At 37.2% G+C, this 27,090-nt stretch overlaps 1 protein-coding gene across 16 annotated transcripts in view; it reads right to left on the minus strand.

Moving 5' to 3' along the window:
• Positions 1-27,090, minus strand: part of LOC5564339 (voltage-dependent calcium channel type A subunit alpha-1) — a 481,779-nt gene that overhangs the window by 166,402 nt on the left and 288,287 nt on the right. For 13 of the 16 annotated variants that reach the window (XR_002502607.1, XM_021854669.1, XM_021854670.1 and 10 more), the window contains 7 exons: positions 22,951-23,133; positions 16,124-16,396; positions 6,322-6,422; positions 5,933-6,088; positions 5,653-5,873; positions 3,482-3,585; positions 2,753-2,868 (listed from right to left, as the gene is read on the minus strand). Coding sequence is in view for 15 of the 16 variants with exons in the window: in XM_021854669.1 (XP_021710361.1) it covers positions 2,753-2,868; positions 3,482-3,585; positions 5,653-5,873; positions 5,933-6,088; positions 6,322-6,422; positions 16,124-16,396; positions 22,951-23,133 (1,154 nt within the window). In the remaining variant the exon portion in view is untranslated. Of the gene's footprint in view, positions 1-2,752; positions 2,869-3,481; positions 3,586-5,652; positions 5,874-5,932; positions 6,089-6,321; positions 6,423-14,263; positions 14,365-16,123; positions 16,397-22,950; positions 23,134-27,090 lie in introns of those variants that run through there. The other 3 variants (XM_001648647.2, XM_021854668.1, XM_021854676.1) reach the window with 2 other exon arrangements.

The raw sequence follows: 27,090 nt of genomic DNA on the forward strand, positions 1-27,090 counted from the left end.
GTTTGAGATCATTGCGTGCAAACATTCGATAATCCATAATTGGTACACTTTTATGTCGAATGCTAGGAACGCTATTGCCATAATTGGTACAAAGACAACGCTTTTTAAAACCATTTTTTATAAGCTCAAAGTCAATTTAGTACGAAAACTGTTTAATTCAACAGATTTTCAAGGCTTCAAACTAGTAATTAGCACCAAAACGGCATGCTTACGTTTTAGAAACGCGGTTAAAACTTGATTTATCCATTCTGTTGACATATTGCATCTATAATTGGTACACATACCTTCTTCTTCTTCTTTTTGGCGTTATGTCCCCACTGGGACAGAGCCTGCTTCTCAGCTTAGTGTTCTTATGAGCACTTCCACAGTTATTAACTGAGAGCTTACTATGCCAATGACCATTTTTGCATGCGTATATCGTGTGGCAGGTACGAAGATACTCTATGCCCTGGGAAGTCGAGAAAATTTCCAACCCGAAAAGATCCTCGACTGGTGGGATTCAAACCCACGACCCTCAGCTTGGTCTTGCTGAATAGCTGCGCGTTTACCGCTACGGCTATCTGGGTTCCCATACACATACCTAGGGTACACATACCCTAGTGAATTATTTATTCTTCAAAAACTTACTCGTTCTTTCTCCGAATAGGAATAATTGATTCGATGTTTTATTTTGCTCTTCGGCAACAGAAATCCTTCATCAGGATATCCAGCAAGTTTTTTTATAATGTTTTATTGATAATTGTATAAATACCTACTAGTAAGAATGAAGCAAGCATCAATTGATAGCCAAATGTTTATTTTTTTGTTGCTTCCTAGACTAGCTTAAAATTACCCGATAACATTGAGAAAAAAAAATACAGTACTGGACAGAATAAAGGACACATTAACCATTTTTCCATACAAAATGATAAAGTTTGGAGACATGGATCTCGGCGCAAGTGCACTGATTAATCTAAAATTTTCAGCAGCTTCAAAATGCAGAGCTTTTTATAATAAAACTTTTGGGTTGTCGTAAATCTGCATTTTAAAAAAAAAAAAATATAAAAGTCTTGAATTGAAAATAATTTTTAAATGGAAATACGTACAGCTATATGCCATTCTACAAAAAAAAATAAATAATAAGCCACATAACACAAGTTTGAAGAACAAGATTTTCGAGTAAAACTTATTGTTTTCAAAATATTTCGAAAACCAGCAAAATTGGAGATTTTTAATAACTCTAGAGTTTTGGGTTTCGAATATTGTGAATTACCAATTAAGTGAAATTCATGTTATTTCTGGGCTGCGTTGAAAATTTCTCGTCAATCGGACCACTAAAACCCGAGATCTATCAATTTTGAATGAAAAATTTCCAGTTTGTACTTTATTCTGTCCAATACTGTATTTTTCACTGCTTTTATTGCTCGAACCATTGCTTTGTATTTGGATTTTACGTTATATTTATTTTCAGTTTTCATCGTTTTCCGTATTAATCAAATAAGTCGACATTTTATAAGACATTACACCTATTTTTTCCTTTGGACGTTTTGAATTTCGACATTTAGGCATTCGACATTTTGTCTTTCAAAGTTTTGTCACCCAATCTCGTCGGAGTCTTTTTTGAACATTTTACTTAAATCACTTCAAAAGGTTCAATTTCAATAATACTAGAGCTTTGCAAAAGGGAATATTTATGTTCTATGTAAGGTCTATGTCACATGGCGACATTTCCGAAATTTGTAGCCGACAGGTAATTTCCAAAATCTAATTCAATGTCGCATGTGTCAAAATCGGAGCAATAGTACAAAACATCAATTTGTAGTGATATTCAGGCATGGGAAACACTCACTCGATTTTTGTGTTTTCTTCGCACACTTCCACACACAATCAAGAGCGAGGTTGCCGTTTCTCTTACCAAGCAGAGTGTATCAATTTCCAATGCGCTTTCTACTTTTTTGCCGAGAGACAAAAAAGGCAACATAATGGTTCACTACCGACTCCGTGTGCCGAATGCATCCATTTGCAGTAGCGAATGATTATTTACATTCTGATTCCGCACGAGTGGTATTCGTGTTGAAGTGTTGATGAGCACTCACTGACTGGAATGATTCAGTGAACGCGAAAGCCGGACATTCAGTTGAATACATTCAGTGATTGAACGGTGAACGCGTTCTTAAGTGTCTCCCTGCTAAGAGCGAATTGGTTCTCTCTTCGCTCCGTGAGTCTTTTGATTTTCGGGTTATCTCAATCGCTTGCGATTCGTCGAGATTGCGCTCACCCTAGTAGCGTTCGGCTATCACTGAACTTTCGGAGGCAGCAGATACTTTGTTATATTTTATCGGTAGCATTCGGGTGAGTGTGTGAGTGAATTTTCCCCTGCTTGCTTCTAATAAAGAAATTTAAAAATATTATAATAGTTTTCTACTAAAAGGTACCATCTAATTTTTACTGAATGCAATTTATCGATCTCCCTACAGCTGATCCAGCTGATTTTGTGTACGTCTCATGAATCTTGATTCCTCAATTGTATATCGCAAAAAGATGAGAAGTTTCTATGGATGGCACATGTTGTATACAATGCCGTCGATAAAATCTAACTGGTTAAAATATACCACGTGAAATTGATGCGAAAATCTAAAACAAGTTATCAATTACACTTGAAGTTACGGTATTATGTTTTACACTGTGCGGACCACAGTTTTGGGATTGTGTCGGGTGCGAAGGAAAGGAAAGGGTTGCTGTACGTGAACAAATTACTCAAGCGATACTGTACCAGCTTTGCAAATCCACTCGACGTAGCCGTTGAGCTCCTTCTCAAGCTGCTGTTGTCTGCGAAGCTTTAGGAATTCCTGCCTATTTTCTACTTTTTCTCGCTCTTTGGCAAACTCACTGGTTACGGTGGTGAAGGGTTCGAAAGCATTGTTACATGGTGGGATATGGAAGACAAGAGAGAAGCAATTTCGGTGTGCAATAGTGTGGTTAGCATTTTACGTGGAGAAATGACGGCAATCAAATCTTCCGATGGCTACATCAATCGATTTCGCTTGAGACGTTCCGCACGTATCTCACCGATTGAAGGATGACTCGTGTTTTTTTATCAGAATCTTATGCGTGAAATTGCTTCAAATACTTCAACAGACACAGATTTTATGGTATTATAAAGAAGCTGTAGTAGATTAATACAGTTATATGGAAGAAAATCAATCAGTTGCAGCCAATGGAAGATTTTGCAATAATATCAATTCGATAGCCTACAGGTTTCTCAAACAGTCTCAAACAAAAATTGGAACCAGGCACCGATTCTACTACAAAACCTGCTTGCGTTATCCAGTCGAGATAGGCCGTCATGGCTTCCACGAACATTTGTCGTGTGCGACATTTGTGAAATTGTGCTCGACGTTCGACACGGCCTCTCTCGTTTGAAAACTCTCTTCGGTTACCGAATCAAATGAAAGGTGTTAAAACAAAATCGCAGAACATAAATGCATCACAAAGGACCTACCCGCTGAGGACACCAAGAACTAGATTAAGCATGAAAAATGACCCCAGCACTATCAGCGGCACGAAGTAGATCCAGTTGAAGGTAGATCCTAAGGCGTCGTTGGTCTGTTGGGGAGAAAACGAAACATTGAAGTTAAACTCTTATTGTAGCATAGTGAAAAAAAATTCGCAGGCTTTAGAAGACGCTGGTTAGTACGTTTGACAGTTTCCCGAATGGGTCATAACCCTGAATGTCATTACCCCAAATTCTATTATCATAAGACAATGTCATTCAAGGTAGTAGCACATTTGAGTTAATGGCATTCAAAGTGAAAGAATACTGAGTTTATGATAAGGTACCCCGTGGCAAGTGGGACATAAAAAAGCGATCGTTCAAACAGATTGTTCAATATAATTTGAAAATGTCAATATTTTACAAAGCCAACAACACGGTCACATTTTGGCAACATATTTGCTGGTGTGTGCATGAATTTGATCGAATAATTTCGAAATTGTAAAAAGGCCCAGATAGCCGTAGCGGTAAACGCGCAGCTATTCAGCATGACCATGCTGAGGGTCGCGGGTTCGAATCCCGCTGGTCGAGGATCTTTTCGTAAAGGAAATTTTCTCGATTCCCAGGGCATAGAGTGTCATCGTACCTGCCACACGATATACACATGCAAAAATGGTCAATCGGCAAAGAAAGCTCTCAGTTAATAACTGTGGAAGTGCTCATAAGAACACTAATCTGAGAAGCAGGCTTTGTCCCAGTTGGGACGTAACGCCAGAAAGAAGAAGAAAAACCTTAGAAGAAAGATGGGCAATGAGCCATTAGACGCAGTTACATCGCTAAACGGGGCAAGTGGGACACATCCAGTTTCATGCGTCATACCACATCAGTAAGTGAACCGTTGCGATAATAGGATTGATTAATCATAGATTTTCGATTTTGAGTACATATTTGATGTACATAAGGGATTAACCATAATATACGTTACGTTTTAGGAAGAAAACCTAAATGTAAGGTTATGCCACCTCGCATTTAATTTTAACTGAAAATTCCTCACTGAAAGCGTAAAGAGGCATTACACATGTTCAAAATATATCATTTATAAGTTATCATTCGAAATGCAGCACGAAAACTTTCATTAATTGATGAATTTTTAAATGTTTCATTATTATTTGTTACTAGTTGTCTCGGCATACTTCGTTTTGCCATCAAGTAGGCTATTGAAAAATGTCATTAAATCTCCAATACAAAATGACAGATTAGTTTTCTCCCGTTTTTCTGACTATCCCGAAAACTTTCCTAAACTTTCTCCCCGCACCCGTTCTCATGCCATTCCGTTCACCCGTTCTCATGCCATTTCGTGACATACGAACACCATTCCATTTTTATTTATATATAAGAAGATTACTTTTATGCATGGCGGAAAACCACTTAATGGGATGGAACTGTTTTCCGCAACTACTGAATCTGGTATTTGATATTTTATCTCTGTCTTTGTACAATTTTAAATTCGTATTTCAAAAATAAAAATAGAAAAAAATATTTAGAAAAAACAGTTATTTTTTCTTCCTATTAAACAATTACGTAATATAAGATTGTTTTTTTTTTTCATTCGTTTGAATATTTTACTGCTACTCTCTTAGAAAATGTTTAAAACGTGTAGGAAAAAATTTGATTCTGGTGCTTGTTTCGATAGGTCCCACTTACCCCGGGTGTAGAGATATTTTGGGGTAAGTTAGACTATAGGAATTTTCATATAAAATGAAAGCAAAATACCTGTTTATCGTAAGCAGCTTGTTACAATACTTAAAGTTGTAGCTTACCGATGGTAATTTGATTTATAGCACAATTAGTTTTTGCCACCCAATGCAGAACGTGAAACGTGTCACAATTTATCATGCAAATTGAAAATGGTGCTGAACTGACAACTGTTACATGGATCACATGGTAATGAAAATAACAATATTTTTTGTTTTAAATACTTTCCTTATCATTGTATCTTCAACTTTCTAGAAGAATACCCTTTTGAAAAACTTTTCCTAAACGAGCTATGATGAAATGTCCCACTTGCCCCGGATTCTCACTTGCCCCGGGGAACCTTATACGTTTGAACCTTCGGCTCTAAAATTTGCAGTTTTGAGTTCGTTTATGCCCACTGTTCCCCTTGTCTTCCAGGAACCTACCCAATAGAGAATGGCCGTCCAGCCTTCCATAGTGATGCACTGGAACACCGTCAACATGGCGAAGCCAATATTGTCGAAGCTGGTGATTCCGAAGTTGGGACCCTCCCACTGCTCGACGCACATACTGTCACTGCTGTTACACACATAAGCACCGGTCGGTGCTATCGTGTCATTGTCCGCGTTGCAAGGCGTTGGAAACTCACCCTCCTTGACTATTTGAGCTGCAATAGAATATCCCCTGTATCTTACCGAAGGTTCTCATGCTGCCAACAATACTTACAGATATCCTCTAAGCTATAACAACTTCTATGCAGAGCACCCGAGTAAAACTCTAAGCCTATGATTGCAAAGATAACAATTGCAAACAAGACTAACAATCCTATTTGCAGCAACGGCGCCATGGCTTTGATGATAGACTTTAAAACTACTTGTAAACCTGCGAGCGTTGGGTGTGGAAGAAGAAAAAAAACATCATATTAGAATAGTCTTACATCCCCGACATCAAAAGCTACGCACATCTACGGCTACGACATCGAATACGACACACCGGAAGAACGTCTATTACGTTCCACCAAAAACTACAGGACTTGTACTATCTAAGGACGGACGCTAATACAGTAGAGAGGAGGGAGACAGTGAACATCAATCGATTCTAGCGTCGCTACTCACTAGGAATTCCAGACACTAATTTCAAGGGCCGTAACACACGGATGGCCCTCAACGTTCTCAGATCTACTTCGGGTCCCTCCTGCGGGAATAATGTGATGAATCTGCGCGTTTTGGTTGGAATTGAAATTTTGCGGATAGGAAATAAGCACGCACGGATATATGGAAGAAAGAAAGAAATCGAGAAAAAACCAGACTAGCACACTAGAATTCTATTGATATATAGCTTATAATTGAACACAAGAAATCGTCGATTTGCTAAAGAGGTCTAGAACGTCAATGTTTTTTTTCACTAAAATTAACACTCAGTATAACTACACTTTTTTATATTAAATTTAGGGGAGGGATTATTAGAGTATGTTTAAAACTACTAATTGAACTTTAACCTTCACTCTTTGAAAAAAATAAAATACTAGAATCACTAGTAAGGCGAGCAAATACAGTGCTGTTCTGAATAATAGCAGCGCATGTCGATTTTCATACAAAATGCTCAACTTTGACATGCTGTAGTTTTGTTCCCTTTCGAGCAATCGAGCTGAAATTTTCTCCACAGAACTACAAATATGATCAATTTTGTAATCACAAAATTTCAGTTTTTTCTGAGTCCCTGCCGAAAAGTGAGACACTAGGTGAAATTTTTCGAAAAAATAGCAATTTTTCATTTTAAAATTTTTCTTCTACAAATATTTTAAACATTTTCGGTTTAGGTGTAGGTTTGATAAGTAGGAGGAGATTGTTCCAATGGTAAGTGATATGCAATTTAAAACTATAATGTCAAGCCGAAATTCAAATTTTTAAAACTGCTATTTTTTCGAACAATTTCACCTAGTATCTCACTTTCCGGCAGGGGCTTAGAAAATTTTGAAATTTTGTGTTTACAAAATTGGGCACTACAAATTTCTGTGGAGAAAATTTCAACTCAATTGCTTGAAAGGGAACAAAACTACAGCATGTCAAAGTTGAGCATTTTGTATGAAAATCGACATGCGCTGCTATTATTCAGAACAGCACTGTACCTTTAAACTCTAATATGTGTTGCTTATCTTGACAGATAGGCTAATTTCGTCTGCGACTTACAGACTTTTTCAGTGTCGAGTGCTCGAAGTGAAGTGCTAAAGTTCAATTAGTAGACTCAGTATAAGATAAAAACGAATTCATTGAGTTCCACACCTTCTACACCTTCTTCCATACTCATAAATCTAAACAAACTTATAGTATATACAGTATTGGACAAAACATTTGAAACTTTTTCGATTTTCTATTCAAAATAACCAACTTTGGTAAGCTAGATCTCAGTTATTTATGAACCGATTCGAATAAAACTTTTACAGAACATCAGATATAACTTGAATTTTAACATACATTTTTAAATAATTTTTCCAATCACGAGTTTATAAGTAATAACGGTTTGACAAAAGTGTAATTTTCGACAAAATATTCAAAACTTTTTATCTAAAAATCTGATAGCCCTACACAAAAACTGTCTTCAGACAACTTATTCATCTCGTCAAAATCTACAACTTTGCTGAAGATACCATGAAGCTATTGACAGATTTCACGCCAACTCGACAAAGGGATTGGCAGCACCCCTTCAGAATTATATGAAACTTTCTGGGTGTGAAGACTATGTGAAACTAAGATACTTTACATACTTTGTTTTTTCAAAATCGATCTAGACTAACATTTGGAAAGGGTCAAAGTTTTTTTTACTTTTTTTATAAACCCGTATAACTCGAAAACGGTAAAACCTACAAAAAAGTGTTGTATGGGGGACTGTCGTGAAATTTCCTGGCGTTTTAGAGAAAAATATTGAAAAATAAAAAAACATTTTCAACACCGAAAAAAACAATGATTCAAAACTTTAAAGTCGATTTAAAAAAAACGGCCATTTCAGATTTTGATCATCCTTAAGCAAAAAGTTTCGTAACTAATAACGGAATTCATTTTCTCATAAGCGGTTTGGTGCGAGATCAATTGTATTTAATTAAGAAAAAAACTCTGTATAATTCCGTTTTATTTCTTTTACCTACTCCCAATAAAACAAATATAATCTATTTTGTGATTAAAACTCATTTACCACTTCAAAATATGAGCATACTAGACTATTTAAAGCGAAATAAAAAAAAAAAAAATTGGACTTAAAAATTCGATGTTAGAAAAACTTTTTTTCCCTAAAATATGCCCAATTTGCAATGTATGGACGACTTTTAGTAAATTTAATTACGAAACTTTTTGCTTAAGGATGATCAAAATCTGAAATGGCCGTTTTTTTTAAATCGACTTTAAAGTTTTCAATATTTTTTTTTTCAGTGTAGAAAATGTGTTTTTATTTTTTCAATATTTTTCTCTAAAACGCCAGGAAATTTCACGACAGTCCCCCATACAACACTTTTTTGTAGGACTTACCGTTTTCGAGTTATACGGGTTTATAAAAAAAGTAAAAAAAAACTTTGACCCTTTCCAAATGTTAGTCTAGATCGATTTTGAAAAAAGCAAAGTATGTAAAGTATCTTAGTTTCACATAGTCTTCACACCCAGAAAGTTTCATTGAATTCTGAAGGGGTGCTGCCAATCCCTTTGTCGAGTTGGCGTGAAATCCGTCTACTCCTTCAATATGTTTAGTTATGTCAATTATAAAAAATCGTCGGAAAATTCACTTTAGTCAAACCGTTACTGCTTTTCAACTTGTGATTGGAAAAATCACTCAAAAATATATGTTAAAATTCAAATTATGTCTGATATTCTGTGAAAATTTCATTCAAATCGGTCCACAAATAACTGAGATATAGTTTATCAAAGTTGGTCATTCTGTATGGAAAATCGAAAAAGTTGCAAATGTTTTGTCCAATACCATACTCAAAATAACTTCAAGACGTTGTACATACATTGGAAACCCAATTGATGAACTAGAACAGGAATGTAGATCCTCAATCTACAGGTATAATCAGTAATCTGCTGATGGTTTTTAATATGGCTGAAATTCTAAACATTTTTTTGGATATCAGTAGGTAATCTTCCAGTACAATTTTATTAATAGATATCTCTAAATATCTTTCCTCTTCAAGGAATTCTTCGAGACTTTATTGTCAAGGATAATGCCTATAAAACACAACTTTATTAATCGATCCAAAAATTCTTGCAAATATACTATCATAAACAAACCAAAGGTTTTATCACAATGCATTATCAAGTGTTTTTCCAATATATTTTCTTAGTAATTACATCGTCACGAATGACTTTGAAAATACATCAAGAAATTCCATCAGCCTTGGTATTGATTAATTAATTACATGCTGACATACTCGGAACTGTTCTAGGAAAACTGTTACAGTTTATATGAAGAATTATTGCAATGTATTATTGATAAACATTAATCATAAGTTTGTTTTTTTTCCTCAATATTATTCCGGTATTTTTCTTCAAAATATTTTTTTCGTAAAGGATGAAATGAATTAAGGATTTACTTGCTTAATCATCATTAGATAATCACATATATTTAAATAATTCCTCAAGATACTTCAGATTTCTTTTTTAGGAAATTTAAAGCACTACTTCTGAAAAACTTAAAAAAGCATTTTTAAGGATTCGTCAATGAATTCTATATAAAATCTCCGTTAAAATATATAAAATTTTTTTAGGGGATTCCTTCAAAAAGTCTGCCTGAAATTTGATTTTTTTTTTAACTAATTTCGGGAGATTTTCGTCAAGGGTTTGTATAAGTTAACATTTGAAATTTTTGAACCATGGTGTACGCACAGGCCTGTCGATCTTAAAATTCTTGGTTCGATTTCAGGTTGACATGAAAAATTTTATATTTTCAGTTTTGAGATTCTTATGGCAAATTTATGAAATTCTATTCTATTTATTGTGGTGATAATCTTTTTGGCTGCGTGTGGATTAGCTTCCGAAAAATTTCAATTTCAAAAATTTTAAAGCTTCCTCAAGAATATTCTCCAAAGATTTTCTGTTTCGGAAATTCTTACAGTTTATTCTTCGGGGATTTTCACCTCCAAGAATTCCTCCACAATATTCCAGGATCAAATAATCGCTTCAAGCTCTCATCAACGGATTCATACTGAAATTCTCCCAGTGGTTACTTAACAGTTTTTCTATCAATATGGTCAGCAGTATTTTTCCGAATTCCTTTACACGGATTCCTTCATAAATTCTTCCGAGTATTCCTTCGGGAGTTTCTATGGAAATTTCTTTTGGGAGTTTTCAGTAATTTGTTAAGGAAATATTTCCACTAATCCCTTCAGAGATTCCTCCAATTAATCCTGAAAGGTCCTTCCAGAAATTGCTGCACCTTTTCCTCCAGGAAAGCAAGAGTTTTATTCAGGATTCCATCCAAAAATTTCATCAAGAAATCCTCCAGGATAATGAAATATCTGAAGGATTTCTCAGAGAGCTACTTGGAGGAATTCCTGAAGGAGTTCTTTGAGGAATATCTTGAAGAATGTCTGAATGAATCCCTGTTTGAGTCGCTGAAAGTATTCCTTCGAGAATTTCTATGGGAGTTTCTTCACGGATTTCTCTAGTGATTCTGGAAGAATTTTTGAAGGAATTATTTAAGAGCTTCCCGAAGGAATTCCTGAATGCATCCCTGAAGGAACTCCTAAAGGAATCCCTGAAAAACGCATGGAGGAATCCCTGAAGGAACTTGTGGAGGAATCCCTAAAAGAAATCCTGAAACAACTCCTGAAGGAATTCCTGAAGGATATTCTGAAAGAATTTCTGAACGAACTCCTGCTGGAAATTCTAAAGATACTTCTGGAGAAATTCCTTAACAAACTTCTGGAGCAATTCCTGAAAGAACTCCTGAGTCAATTCCTGAAGCAACTCCTATAGGAATTCCTGAAGAAGCCTCTGGAAGAATTGTTGAAAATACTCCTAGAGAAATTCTTGAAGGAACCTCTGTTGGAATCCTTAGAGAAACTTGTGGAAGAATCCAGGGAGGAACTCTATGAGAAATTCCTTGAGGAATATTTGTAGGACTATGTGGAGGAACTCTAGGAGTATTCCCTGATGAAAATCCTGGAGAAATTCCTAAAAAAAACTCCTGGAGGAATGCGTAGAAGAATTCCTGAAGGAACTCTAGGAGAACTACATGGAGAAACTCCTGAAGGAATTCCTGGATGAATTCAAGAAGGAAATCTTGGAAGAATGATTGTAATAACTGCTGGAGGAATTCCTGAAGGAACTCCTTGAGGAATATTTGGAGGAGTTCCTGAAAGAACTCCTACAGATATTCCTGTAAAAATTCCTGGAGGATTTCTTGAAGCGTGTTCTGGAGGAATTCCTGCAAAAAATCTTGGAGAAAGTGTCATGAAAAAAAAACATGTTGAGGATTTCTTGTACGTTCTTCTGAAGGAACTCCTGAAGGAAGCATTCTTAGTAAATTTCCGACAAAAGCAAGCACTATTTGATTTTTTGTATTTTGTATTGACGTTATCGAAAACAACTTTTGTAGAAAAAAAAGTTGTTTTGAAGAAAATCATACAAACATACATACAAAAAATCAAATAGTGCTTGCTTATGCCGGTAATTAAATAAAAAATGCTTCCTTCAGGAATTCCTCGAAAATTATTTTCAGGATATATCCAAAACAACTAATTTTCATGTTGCAAAACTATATGCACATATCTGTAGCCATATTTGTTTGTCAAATGATACTGAAGAATTGAGAACAGCGTTGTTTTTTTTTCTATCTCTTTGCACGAGATTTCTAGTCCTGGGCGATGTTTCTGAAAACAATCGCAATCATATTCTTAGATGTGCTAGGATGTCTTCCAAAAGTGTAAAAGTTGCAGTCATTTTGAGCCCAAAGGTAATTTTTGCATTCTTAAAATTCGAGATATCAATTGAATTCTTCAATATGTTATGTAATTGAATCTTCAATCCAGTGTGATATTGTAAAAAGAGTACAGTTGATCTTATTGAGCAACAGTACACAGGGTTTTAAAGCAAAAATAAGTACAACGTCTGGTAAGACTATTTGAGAATATTTCATGAAGTACCAAGTCTTCAAGGTGCTGTTGGTTCTTTTTTAGATATAAAAGACTAAATATGCCACAAAATGTCATGAAAAAGGACTTAAAATTGATTTAAGCGGTTTAAAGCCCAAAAACTGCTAGTGATGATTGTAAAAATGATGAGCCATAGTAATCCCTTCCAATTGCTACATATTACAATTGATTTTAATTGTGCTACTAAGCGTGAAGTATCAACAAAAATAAGTTTTGTGGCCCAATTGGTCATTTCATTCAGTGTTCTGAAAAAAAGATATAACATTTTATGGACAGGATACTTTATAATATATTCTTCAAATTACGAATGAAAACGTACCAGTTCATGAAAAACTGAATTGAAGTGCAACTCCACTTAAAAAATTTAGTGTTTTTCCCGTCGTTTCTCTTCCAGTGTATGCATGTGTGTAATATCAAGCGTGTCCTAGAATAAGGGCGTAAGTCGCATGGTAGATTACATCACTGCCAAGCGGTCTGAAGTGAAAAAATGCTTACAAACCTGCATCTTGTAACCTTTATTAACAGAAGAGAGGTTCGATGAAGAGAAGTTGGTCATGCGACTTACGCCCTTATTCTAGCACACGCTTGATATATCACCAACTCATGAAACTGTATTAGTTATAGTATGAACACGAAAAAAACAATTTCAGAGAAAATGAAACTCAGTCTAATGAATGTTGATTTAGATCAGAAGAGGTGTGAAAAATATGTACACCTATTTATATCTTAAAAATGTCTGAATTGGATTATAAAGTCAAAAACCAAAATATTTTAGTTGAAATGCCATTCCAGATTAAAGACAGCTGTCACGAATGCTTCAAGAACTAACCCAGGGCTCCTTCATACACGAATTCTATCAACACAATTGGAAAAGTAATCCACGAAATCCTTCTCTGAAAGGAATTCCAGGAATTCTTCTGAGAGCTCCTGAAGACATTCCTCCAAAAATAACAAATATTCTAAGACGGATAGCTCAAGGAATTTTCATTTGAAAACTAAAAAATCTTTAAACATTTATTAAATAATTACTCTAATTACACCTTCAGAGGGCTGCAAAACTTTAAGAAATTCTTCTCAGGAGGTCAACAAAAATTCTTTTAAGACCTTCTGATGAAATCTCTATAAGCGTCGCATTAATTTATGGTGCGATTTTCAAAAACAGTCTGAAATGATATTTAGGACAAATCTTTGGGAGAGTTTGCTATTATGAGTTAAGCGTATCACAGTAATTATTTGAACTTTTGATGAAAATTGTTAGAGTGAGACAAGACGTAGGGAAAATAACACGGTCTCCCGTGTTACCTTAATAGCAGATGAGAAAATATAAACTGCATCACAAGCCACAATTATCATGTATTCATCGCTTCGATTACTCTTAATTTATACCCGAGCAGGTGAAAATAGCTTAGTAATAGCAAATTTTGATATGGACATCTAAAAGTGATATTAACTTGATAGATATAAGAGATAAAAGATCTGAAAATGATATCTAAAATTTACTCTTGGAATAGCATTAGCATATCATATTTAGCTTTTATAAGATCTAACCAATATCAGCGAGCTATTCATTTGATCTGCAAACATCAAATTTTGCTATGGATCAGAAGTTCCAGGAATAAAATTTTGATATTATCATCAGATCTTTTATCTCTTATGTCAATCAAAACAATATCTCGATTTGATGGTCAGAACTTTGCTTTTGCTCGGGTATACTTTTATTATTTCCCTACTAGTTATAGGTTACTACATGATCTATTCTAGTATCATTATAAAGAACAGTCTCACACACAAGCAGACTTGACCCCTGCGAAAAATCTGCTTCTATTCTAGCGTTTGGCGAACACATGGGTAAAGAAACGACTCTGCTATGTTAGCCTAGCTATAGTGTAAATTGACGGAAACTGCCCGGGAGCCCTTACTTGGAATCCTACTAACGAGTTTAAGTGGCCGCAAAACACGAAACGATCGAAGCATACGCAAATCGACATCAACATTGGCCTCGGCGAATATCGTCATTGAGCTGCCGACGAAATGAAAAATCCGTTAGTCCTACGCGATAGTGGACGATTTATGTGGCTACGGGAAGTGGTGGTAAAATAAACAGGGCTAACACCTAGCTGAATACAGATAAAAACCAGAGTTAAGTGAAACGAACATTCGACCAGATGATGATAAAAACATGTAGTAAATTGACTGTATGCATCTGAATGCGTGTTACTGTCGACTCTCCACTTCTAAATGTTCTACATCTCGATATCTCTCCCTATCTCGATGATTGCTTCGGTCCCTTCATTCTGCATACGATTTCTCACTCCATATCTCGATTTCCTCCTTATCCTGATATCTCCATGTCTCGATGTGTTTCTGTTGGTTTTTTGTTCCCAATTTATTCTCCATATGTCGATATGAACATTATCAAAGGTTACTAGACTAGATTTAAGTGATTCAGAACAATTTGGAAACTCGATATGAAGTTTGTTTGTTTATTATTTTCCTAGTAACGGTATGATTTTCAATCTAGTGTTCGTTAAATTTATGTTCTTCGCCTCGATCTCTTCCTATCTCGATGGTCCCTTCGATATCGAGATGTGGAGAGGCGACTGTATTGCCTTAGAAAGCATCCTTACTTTTAAAGTAATTCGTGTGAAAAAAGCATAAATTCATAGTTTTTATTAGAAATGTGATTATATCCTCAAAGTGTTCATTTTACCACCTATTCCCCTACGTAGCGTGGCACTCGAGTTAGTAGACTTCATAAATGGTAATTTACAGCCGCGACTTCGGACCCGCACACGTGTCTAATGATTTCGCGATTGTTAAGGCGCCGTTTCCGCTATAACCGAAGAGGTTCTTGACACGCACCGAAACATTCAACACGTGGCTCCAATTTGATTAGGTACCTCCTGCTTGGAGCGAATGCTAAAACAGCCAAAGCACGCGTATCTTGATTTTGCACACCATCAAACGAAACGAGTCAGGACGGAGATGAAGAAGAGGCCCAACAAATGAAACGCGTTTCACGGTGCTCCGCGTCCCGTTTTTGCCAGAAAAAAAATCTCTATCAAATCTGTACGACTCACTCGTTTTCTTTTACTAAACTTCACCAAACATCAAAGTGTGGTTTAAAATAATCAATAATAACCTTTCAGCCCGAGGCTGGTTCGTCTCTAATATAAAGAAAATAATCAATAATAATCTTTATATTAGAGACGAACCAGCCTTGGGCTGAAAGTCTCTCTAATAAAGATAAATAAATAAAATCTTTAGATTTGGAAAGTTTCTTAGCATTAGAATAGTTGCGGTAATGTGTTCCTATACTGGAGGATTCCATAAGAAAACAACGGATAACGCAACTATAGGAGCACAAATTGAGAATGTACCACAACTAAAGGAACAGTGTACCTATAGTGGAGGTTTTAGTTTTCACTGACAATTGCAAGGCATCACTGCGACGACATTTTTCTCAGTAAGATTTTATTGAGATTATTTTCTAGAAATCCCGGTCTGAGGACTACCGTGGCGTTTCACTGTAGGCCTAACCGGATCGTAATTTTATTCGAGAAAAGCCATTTGTCGCTGTCGTAAAACGCCGACTGGGTTCGTTACCCACCCCTTTAAGGAGGACGTGTTGGAAAAACGTCCTCTTCATTCTTGTGGTACATTACGATTCAGATTATTATCATGAGAGATACAGTTTTGGTTAATCGAATTGGAAATAAAATAGTACCATAAATGCTAGGTTACAGACAAGTAGAAATAATGGGAACCATCCAACTTACCCCGTAACTACGACGAAAAAATCCATTATGTTCCATATGTTCCTGAGGTAGGAGTGTTTGTGCATGACGAACCCTAAGGCGAGGATTTTCAGCGAGGCCTCCACGCAGAAGATGCCGAGGAAGTAGGCCTCCGTCTTCTCCAGCTTCTGGGCCAGCAGCGTCTTGTCACCGTGGGGCAGATGTTCCTCGAGGGCCAACACCACACAGTTGGCAATGATTGTCAGCAGGACAGCGTACTCGAAGGGCGGCCATTCGATTATGAATCGTGTGTATCTGTGGAGGAGACGAGGGTATTTATGAATTTTGGTTCAACCATTATAATAAGGATAATACGTTTATGGGTAATCTATTTGCAAATGCTGAACAAACAATCGAAAATTGGCCCAATCTCACCATTTCGAGGGGGTGACATTGGGCGAAATGAACTTGAATTGACACGCAATAAAAATAAATCAAGAGAATCGTTTAACGCTCAAGTTTTCTAGAGCTTTCCTATAACTACTCATATGATGAACATGAATGTGAAATTTCAAGATAGTATTCATCCACCTAAGCTGGTAAATGGCTGGGCATGGCGTACCATTGATACCCCGTGTACCTGCAGAAATAAGATTGATCCCTTTGTGTGGTCCTTAGCCTCTTGCCCAGTAACACATATCCCTACCTCCTCGTGGTACTGGCCAGGGTACGAAGATCAGGTAACTAACCCCGGTGGGAACTTTGGTCGTATGCCGACAGGGAAGGGGGGGTTTCGTGCCGCGAGCCGAGATCTGCAGGGATAAGGATGGGTGCATTTCGACGAACGAGCGTTTGGTGATCAAAAGGTGGAAGCAGCACTTCGACGAACATCTGAATGGCGCTGAGATCACAGGCAGTGAAGGTCAGGACAATAGAGGAAATGTCTTCGTCGCTACTAAGGTAGATGGAAACTAACCAGCCCCCACTTTGAGGGAGGTTAAGGGTGCCATTTACCAGCTCAAGAACAATAAATCTGCTAGTAAGGATAGTATCGGAGCTAAACTCATAAAGATGGGCCTGGAGAGGCTGGCCATTTGTCTGCACCAGCTGATAGGCACAATCTGGGTAACAGAAAAGCTACCGGTGGAGTGGAAGGAAGGGGTAATATGGCGACAAGTTAGATTGTGATAACTTTCGAGCGATCACTATTCAAAATGCGGCCTCAATGCCTATTATACCAGATCATCTTCCGTTGTCTGTCACCTATAGTAAACGAGTTTGCGTCCCAACGCAACAATGTTGCATCGATTTCAAGGCGGCATATGTTATTTCATTTCATTTATTTAGTTAACATCTAAACAGATAACACTGAATCAACAAGTTCACGCCACAAAACTAGTTTCGTGGCCGCTTCTCTCCTTCCTTGGTTCTGCCCCACGCTCGCCAAATCGATACGCACTTGATTCGCCCACCTAGCTCTCTGCACTCCACGCCTTCTTGCACCAACCGGATCCGAAGCGAATACCATCTTTGCAGGGTTGCTGCCAGGCATTTTTGCAACATGCCCAGCCCACCTTATCCTTCCAGCTTTGGCCACCATCTGGATACTGGGTTCGCCGTAGAGTTGTGCGAGCTCGTGGTTTATCCTTCACCGCAAAACACTTTTTTTCTGCACACCGCCAAAGATCGTCCTGACCACTCGACGTTCGAAGACTCCAAGTGCTTGTGGGTCCTCCTCGAGCATCGTAAACGTTTCAGGCCCGTAGAGGACTACCGGCCTTATGAGCGTTTTGTAAATGGTACATTTGGTGCGGCAATGTTATTGTCAGCCGTCAGCTAGGATCTAAGGTAGACGAACTCGTCGACCAACTAGAATGTATCCTCGTTTATCGTAACACTATGCGAGCTCTGTCGCGCTCAGCCCCATCAACTAGCATGTATTTTGTCATCCAGTTTTACATCCAGTTGAAGTGTGGCAAAGCTCAATCACGTGGTGCAAATGGCGGATGCAAAAGTTCTAGTTAACACGCTGAAATTTGCTTTCGGTCGTGAATCGTCGGAACCAACGAATGCGGAAATGTTTGGATTCTGTCGGACAGACAGTTCAATCCCGAGGAAGTATACTCGATTTATAAGGAATGGAAAAGCGGTCAACGTTACAGTGTCTGAAGCGGATATATCGTTCAAGTAGATCAGGATATTCAATCTCCCCCCGGAGATAGAGGACAAATAAATTTATCAGGCGTTATGAAATTATTAGGCAACAAGTTCGAGAGAAGTATCATCCCAGCACGGATTTACCTGAGTTCTCAACAATGCGAGGGCTGTACATGGAGGTTGCGAAAGAAATTCCGCCTGAAGTCAGGGTAAGACATTCATAGGCGAGGATCTACTATGACGGAATGATCAACAAGTGCTTTATTTGCAAGAGTATGGATCATATTAACGCAAATTGTCCAAGAAGGAATGCGGTTCATCAGTCATCTTCTGTTGAAGGAAGGCTGGACAGCGACATCGTGGCGAAATCAGCCGAGAAACAAAGAGCTGTTCGTTTAGAAAAAAGTGAAAAAAACGAGGACGAAAAAAGAATCGCGGAGACAAGGGCGAGTCTTCAAACGAGTCGGAATCTGAAGCAATGGTGAAAGTTCCATATGATGCATCCCTGTTGAATGCCCAGCAAATGAGAACGAGAAGTAAAAGTAAGCAACCTCGTATCAATCAGATGATTGAAGTACTCAAGACTTAATTAGACGAGTCACTAGGGGCTGAAGGTAAGATTGCAATATTGTAAGTGAAAATTAAGCTAGGATGACCTTTTCGAAGAAAATTGCGACGATCTACTTGAATAGCATTTAAACGGATATTCACAAATCGTTGCTCAGAGATTTCGTCATAAATGAGAATCTAGATTTCGTGTTTCTTTAAGAAGTTTTATTTGAAGATTTTTCTTTTATCAATACTCATACAGCATACGTTAACATCAGTGATCAAGACAAAGGAACAGCCATTCTTATCAGGAAAAATCAGGGATTGTGATCCTAGTGGTAGAATACTTTCGATCGTATGTGATGATGTTGATTTGATCAACGTGTGTGCGCATTCAGGGACAAATAAGAAGCGAGAAAGGGACGATCTCTTCAGGAATCAAATGACAGCTCATATAGTAAAGGGAAATAATTTGCATACCATTATTGGGGGAGATTTCAACTGCATTCCTAACAAACATGATAGTCATAGTGCATTGCCAACATAAGCAATGGATCTCTGAGCAATGCATCTGAAAGATGTGGCTACAGAGCTGAAAGGTTCCAACACAAAAATTCACGTTTTTTCCGATCTGATTCAGCATCACGCTTGGATAGGTTTTACGTCAACCCAGGTTGTTTCCAATTTACGAACGTATGTGTGGTAGAAGTCGCTTTTTCGGATCACATGGCAGTCATAATGTCATACAAGGTAGATCCCAAGTGCTTATGCTTTCGTGGTCGTGGCTACTGGAAGCTGAACGCAAGTCTTCTTTATTTTACAAGTTGGTTTCTTTATTTTACAACACAATAAAAAATAAACAAAGGATTAAAATAAGTTAATAATTGTAAAACATATATATTTCAACTCGTATAAACAGTAAACTCACAACATAATCCTTAAAAAAATAGTGTTCAGTCATATTTTACATGAATCTGCTATACAAAGCAATGGCATCCTTCAACTGCTAAAATAAACTACTCTTACGCCATCTCAAAACTATTAAGAGCCAAAATGCATATGACATAAGCAAACTTTTATTGTTTATGATCTTGTGAATCATTATTCTTATACTTCATGGATTGTATTTGGAATAAAAATTACTTGTAGTTACAGGAATTAATTAGATTCTTCTACATATCTTTCATATAACAAAGCTAATTATTCATCGCAGTACTTGGTAGTTACACAATTCGTTTGCATCAACTTGAACAATCAAGCATAAGTCGCTATTTATTAGCTGACATTTAAAAGGAAGTAAAGTTGACATATCATCATGCAAACTAAAAATTATGAATAGCATGTTTTTGTTAAAAGTATTGTATAGGTATGTGTAGTTTTTTCAAGCTTTACAATTTTCTAAATTATGTATATCATTGAAAAACATTCGAAAACATCACAATGAACGATACTCAATAGAATCAGTCTGAAATTTATGACGAAAAATCATTTTACTATCAAAACGTATTAATTTCTTAAAGTTTTTATTTAATGATGGATTTGCCTCATATTTTGCACATTGATTACTTACAAATACAACTTAAATATGCGCAAGAATTATCGAAATCTTTCCATTATTCACAGAGCTACAAATCCTCAAAGTTGAAGAATGTGGAAATAATGTCAAAAGAAGCCCCGTTCGACGGTATCTGGAAAGTCATCCGGGTGCTGGCCTACACTGATGATTTAGTAAAGTTTCTTAAGGACGACGCTGAGTTTGATTTGGTCCTTCAAATTATCATCTCCTACGCCGCAATATTTGTTGTATCTATTCAGCTTGATAGCTTGATGGAGAAATCGTCGTTCATTAGAGTCAATAGTGCCAGAAGTGGACCACAACAGTTCAAAAAAGTCAAAGAAATAAAAGTCATAGGTGCAATCATTAGGCAGAAACACCAGAGAATGGTTAGAGCTTGCTTTGATAGTTAAACAAAATCCATTCTTGGATTCGGTGAAACGCCTGTATGGTTATTTTGTGGGTGAACGAAACATACATCCAAAGATTGAGGACGTTTTTCCCAACATTAATTCCCAACATTTGGGAAAATCTCACTCATGGATTCATGCCATCTGAGTGAAAATCTCAAATGTTTTTGCTGTATAACGATTAAGTTGTCTCCAAGGATAAGTTAGTAAAATACAACATTGGAAGACTTTCTTATAATTAATGTGACTTCTGTTCAAAAAACTAAAGTAACAGACATATCCTGAAGGAATTTATACGTCCGAAAACTGTGATAGATTGATTAGCTTATGTTTTAAAAGATCGTTTACAAGTAGTTGTAGCAGATCCGGAAGATATTCTTACTTGGAAAATAAACACTAAAGACAAATGACAAAGGGCAGCTTTATGGATGACAATGTTTACGTACACCTTTGATTGGAATAGTTACCCGAACTGTAGTTTCTTTGTTCTAAGAAAAAATATAAGGGATTGCAGATGGAATAATAGGAAATGTTTCCTGCATTGTTTTGGAAAATAGTTGAACATAGAGTAGGTAATTAATTAATTGTATTTCTGCAATTCCGTTGCAAATCAACCAACTTTTCATTGAGAAGTTGATCAACATAACGGCCTACTTTTTCTACTGAAATATACAGTGCTGAAAAGTGCTACTTTTCAGCACTCTTTTCGGTGCTGAAAAGTAGCACTTTTCAGTATTGGTTTGGTAGGCGTCAACCGAACAACCCAGTCTCTTCAAGCCATTTGTGCTTATTTGCACGGCGTGTGAATCGAGACGAGTCGTTCTCACCTCTGATGATTTGAAACGAATAAAGTTTATCGAATGGGAACGAGTCGACAATTGTCCCTCATTTGACTCGTTGCGCATCACATGCCGCGCAGAATAAGCACAATTTCATCTGATTCTAGATCCGTTGTGCGATCTAATTCCGATAGGGGCTGTCCATTAATAACGTGATCAGTTTTTTTTTTTGGGTTTCCAGGCCACCTACTCCCCCCTCGTGGTCGTTTGTCCATATCAAAAATTAAAAATTTGTGAATGACCACGATTTATGGACGACCCCACACAGGCTGGCGGCGATTCTGATTTGGAATCGAATTGTCCAACATTTGTAGTCAGCTACTGTTTGTGCTGTCTTACCTGATACCGATGGGATCGTGAAAACTTTTGACATTCATGGGTAAGTACTACCGTATCACAGCCTACGTGATTGAAAAATACTGAATTGATACTACGCATGTGCCCATGTGGGTTCTCTTGAATCGTTTGTTTGTGCTTTTACCAGTTTATCCAGCTGAAACGGCATTTTTCGAAATAGCAAAAAATGTTGTAGGCAACTCGTTGCAAAACTCGATTTTTTCAGCACTCGCTGTATTTATCCAACTCGGCGAGCCTCGTTGGATAAATGTACAACTCGTGCTGGAAAAATCATAATTTTGCAACTTGTTGCCTAAATAACTATTGCAAGCGGTAATTAATTAATTATAAATTCATGCGCCACACATGAAATGGAAAGTCAAAATAAAATATCCTCAAAATATGGGTGCCTTCATAGATTTTTCTACGGATCAATTCCCAATATCAGAAACACAATATGGAGCCTTCCTCGTGAAGCGTGCAGTGCCGTCAAAAAATGTTCGGATGTTCATCGTTTAAATATTCTCAAATTTCAATGAAAATTTGCCTAGTAAGCAATATCCACATTATTAAGAAGCGAACTACCCTTGATAACACGCTACTTGTGGATATTCACGATGTGTGTAGTGCGCTCACTTCTCAAATTAACATTTGGAGAGCATAAATCAAAACGACTTTATATACTTTTTTTTGACTGTCAATGTTAATTGCTTCCGACAAATTTTTGCTTACATTCGTGGCATCTAAAGCGCTTGTTTGAAATTAAAAATTTGAAAAAAAAAACACTAGATCAATCTTAAAAAGTAAGTGTGTTTGTATGCATAATTTTAGGCATGGGCGTTTGATACATAGAGAATTGAATTCATTCTTAAAATTGTAATCTGCTCTGCTTCAAGCAAAACGTCATTGTACAAACCGTTCATATCGATGAATATGTTTACAAGAAATGTACTATAGGTGCAATCTTTAATTAGATAGGCATCTCCTTCTTACAGTTGCTTAACCCAGATTTTCCATACTTACTTCCTAATGATGTTGTCCTCGGAGAGGATGAACAGGGAAGTGGGCCCACCCCCGGACGGGGGTTGGCCCCCTTGACTACTGGGGCCGCCCATCTTATCAGCTAAGTATTGGCCTCCTTTGCGACCAAACTGGCCCCCGTTGGAGCCCTGACCTGCGAGCGCCGCCTCTTGAGCCGCTGCCAACCTGGAAACAAAGAAAAAAAAAAAAAAACAAATAAATTTCATTAGCATCTTCGATAATTTGAAACATGTTTGTTGTAGATGGTTAAATATCGACGCAAGTCAGCAATCTTTAGCTATAGGATGCTTTGAGATCATTCGTCGTAATCGGGAATAATTGACCTAAATTTTACAATTCAAGTAGCCGCCGCTCATTTCCGGTCTCGTATCCGCCTTGAACACAATGTTCAGCGAATGATGTATATCTCTACGATACGATGTGAAAAAGCTTGCCGTTGTCTAGCTCTGAACAAAATGAATGCAACCCCGAAGGATGGCACCATTTCTTCTCTTGGTGCTGTTTAATGTGTTAACATAAACAGCGTTGATACCAGTGGGGAAAACGTATTTCAAATGGTGATGCAAGTTCACGAACTATTCTTTGAATGGGTTAAGTTCTACTATCCCACGATGACATATTGATCTTGAATATTAATGGCTATCATTTAGTATTAGTTAAAAATCAGGAATAGTGAGTTTCAAATATTCAAACACAGTTACAGAGCTTTTTGGCCTTCGAAGATGGTTTCATCGGCCTGTGCACGCTCATGAACGCGGAAAGCTCAGTGACAAATGCTCTATACGGAGCGCTATGCTACCATCCGGTTGACAGCCCTGTAAACTAACGTGGCGAACGAAAGCTTTATGCATATTTCCTTCTCGTTTCCGCCTCTTTGTGATTCAGTACGAAGCATAAGGCATATCTCCGAGCAATATGGGTGAATTAATTGAAGTATGGTTTTGAAGTTATAAATGATGAAAAATTGAGAACATGGTAATATTTTGTCATTTATACTACTGGAAAGTGTGGAATGACTGAAATTGTATAAAATATTCAAGTCTCAGATGAGGCCACGATATTGTGTAAAACTGTGATCGCAATTGTTGATATTTTTTATTTCCAAATAAGTATCACTTCAATGTTTTACACTATTTTCTTTCTACTTTAGGTTTTCTTTGGTCGGCATTTTCATCCTTATTTGGTAAAACCAAGTTAAGCAGTCACAGATTTTCAAGGCTTATACGATAAAAACAGCTTTTTTTTCAAACTTCAGAAACTCTGCATCTTTTAAAAACAGACACAGCCTACAGAATTTCCTCAACCTGTATGATAGTCATCACATAAAGATATCAGTGATGAAAACGGAGGCCTAATGGAAGAATAGTAGTTATTGTACTGCAAATATAAACCATGCACTAATTTGGTTATACTTTCACCATGGTCTCCAATTTTCGATCTTTCGCACATAGATACTTGAACAAGCAGCACTCCATAGATACACTGTAGCTCTAACAGGAAGGAAGAAGCCCCGCACACTTGAAGAGCGGCGTTGTCCTGCCCCCACGAAAGCCATTGTGCTATTATTATCCCATTATTTGTGTCTCGTTCAAAATTCGATTGCAGACTAGGTGGAGGCATCATCTGCGTGTGGTTAGAATGTTTGAATAGGGTTAGCAGCGGTCGAAGAGCTTGCATAGCGGACACTGAAGAGGTTGATTAATCCACCTGGGATGGGATTTGTACTAGAATTCGAATCAAATACCATGTTAGTTTGGGATTTGAATTCGAGACTTGTGAACTTCTGAGTTGTTGGGTCATCAAAAACCTCGATAGCTTAGCCGGTCAAGCACTCGTCTAGCACACAAGACTCGTGGGTTTGAATCCCACCTGAGCAAGTGATTTTTTCATAATTCACTTAAAATTTATCCATCTTTAGAATTTAAAACGACCGGTGCCGTTAATAGTGAAAAACGGGACTTCTGACGAAATTCAAGATGGCGGACAAATTCATAATGGCCGCAAATTTTGTTTAGGTTTTAAATGGCGGACATGTAGCGGAATTGCATAAAATGTTGTTAGCAATGATTTCAAACCCCATCCCGTAAGAAGGATAGAAAGGGTAGCACTTTAATAATCGATTGCCTCCCAGCCAGATCCACCCAACTCCTCTAATCGCTCGAGCAAATAAACTTTTTTTTTCTTGCAGTTAAACGGAAGGGGAGCGTCGGTTTGTGGATCGCTTCTCTGATATGGCGGAGTGTGTTTGTGTGCGTTGGTTTACGCGCGTGGTTTGATGGGCACGTTTTATGTAGATCATTGAAATTTGCTCGCCTCTAATTGAAATATGATAACCAGTATTGGATTTTATGACAAATTTATTAGAAACGTCCGACCGGGAGATGGGGAGGTCGTATTTCATGTCATTAGACTGAAAATAAAGTGATTTTTGGATATAGAAGTACCTTCTCGGAATCGTTTCCTTAATTTCTAAACGACAAAATGAAAATATGTGATTTATACTGTAATGTTCTGTACTTGTTCAGATGACATAACAATCACCAGGCAACGGCTCATAGTACAATTCGTACAACAGAACGTTGTTCCTCAAGAGATTTGCTGTTTGATGTTGGTTCTGATTAAAAAGGGACATCAAACGAGAGGATGTCTATTCGCTTCTGAAATGAATCTGCAGGTAACGAAACATTTCTATCATCTTTGGAATAATAACGTTTTTCACTTTAAGGTATGGTTGTTCGTTGTACATAATATAAGATTAAATGAAATTTTGCACATGCAGAGCCTCTAGGTGATTTCGTTATACGTAAATTTTGGTTGTCTGCGTATGGTCAAATGTAATCATAATTAGAAAGTATTAATATGTTTTGCACCATTTTTGAACGAACTGTAAAAAAATCATAATTTTGGACATAAATCTGGGCAGCTTGATATTCGCAGCAAGCCACGCGTGCAAGCTGACGTGTTTTAAATTTTCTGTCGCGTTTTTTCGCTTCGATTAAATTTTCATTTCGACTTGCAGAGTCGCGAAACGACCGATTCAAATGTAGAGTTTTACAAAACCTTTTTATGTTTTGATGAGTGCGGTTAATGGTTCTTCCATTTGTAATTTACAAATAGTGCTTGGAAAAATGAATTTTTGTTAAGTTATTTGTTAATACCGCGAATTGATCGGAAGTGCAACCGGCTACATCAAGGTTTCCGTTTTTCGCATTCGTGTATCGTGTGCCAGGGAAGTCAAGGAAATTTTCAGCTTAGCTTAGCTTAGCTTAGACTGACTACACATATCAATGGTTGCTATTCCGTGATTGACCGAAGTCAGTGAAAATGCACAAAGAATCAACTAGAAGTTCGGCTGGGATTGGCCATAATCTTCTTCAGTGTGCATAATTCAGTGCCTCTATTTATACAGGGTCAATAACGGCGCCGGCCACGTCCTTGCAGTCAGGTGGGATTGGGGGAAGGAATGTTAGTGTGTAACCTTTGCTTTTTGGAGACCGTGTTTGCCTCTGCATCTCCACAAAGGCTACTGGGAGGGATGTTTGTTAATGGGGAGGATCGTTGGGTCATAGGATTCACTTTGATAAGCGATTAGACCATGATAAACAATGATTTGTGAGATATATACATACTTATACGTAAATATAATATTTTCATTTGATATGAACAATTTCTATGTAGAGGAAAATAATGCCGACACTTGAGGTGACGAACCATTCAAAGTTTGTTGAACAAATACCTAAATGTAACATTCCTACAGCTGTCAGGACGAAAGCATGTGTTATTATATTTTACTCATTTGAAAAGAAACAAAAAACTCGATTGGTTGGGACATCATAGAACACTCTTATTATTATGCCGACACTTACAGTGGCGAACCATCCAAAGTTTGTTGAATAAAGTGAACCTTTCGCAAGTCTACACTTGTAGTGTCGAACCATTCAAAGTTTTTTTTAATTACAAAAATAAAGGTATATAAAAGGTGTTCTGAAAAAAAAAATGTTAAACATAAATAAATCATGAATCAGAGTTTGTGTCGACACTCACAGTGACGAACCATCCATAGTTTGTTGATAAATCATATATTTTATAGATTAGAAATAGTAGCATGAAACGAGCTCACCA

This window comes from Aedes aegypti, chromosome 3 (assembly GCF_002204515.2).
Source record: "Aedes aegypti strain LVP_AGWG chromosome 3, AaegL5.0 Primary Assembly, whole genome shotgun sequence".
Lineage (NCBI taxonomy): Eukaryota > Metazoa > Arthropoda > Insecta > Diptera > Culicidae > Aedes > Aedes aegypti.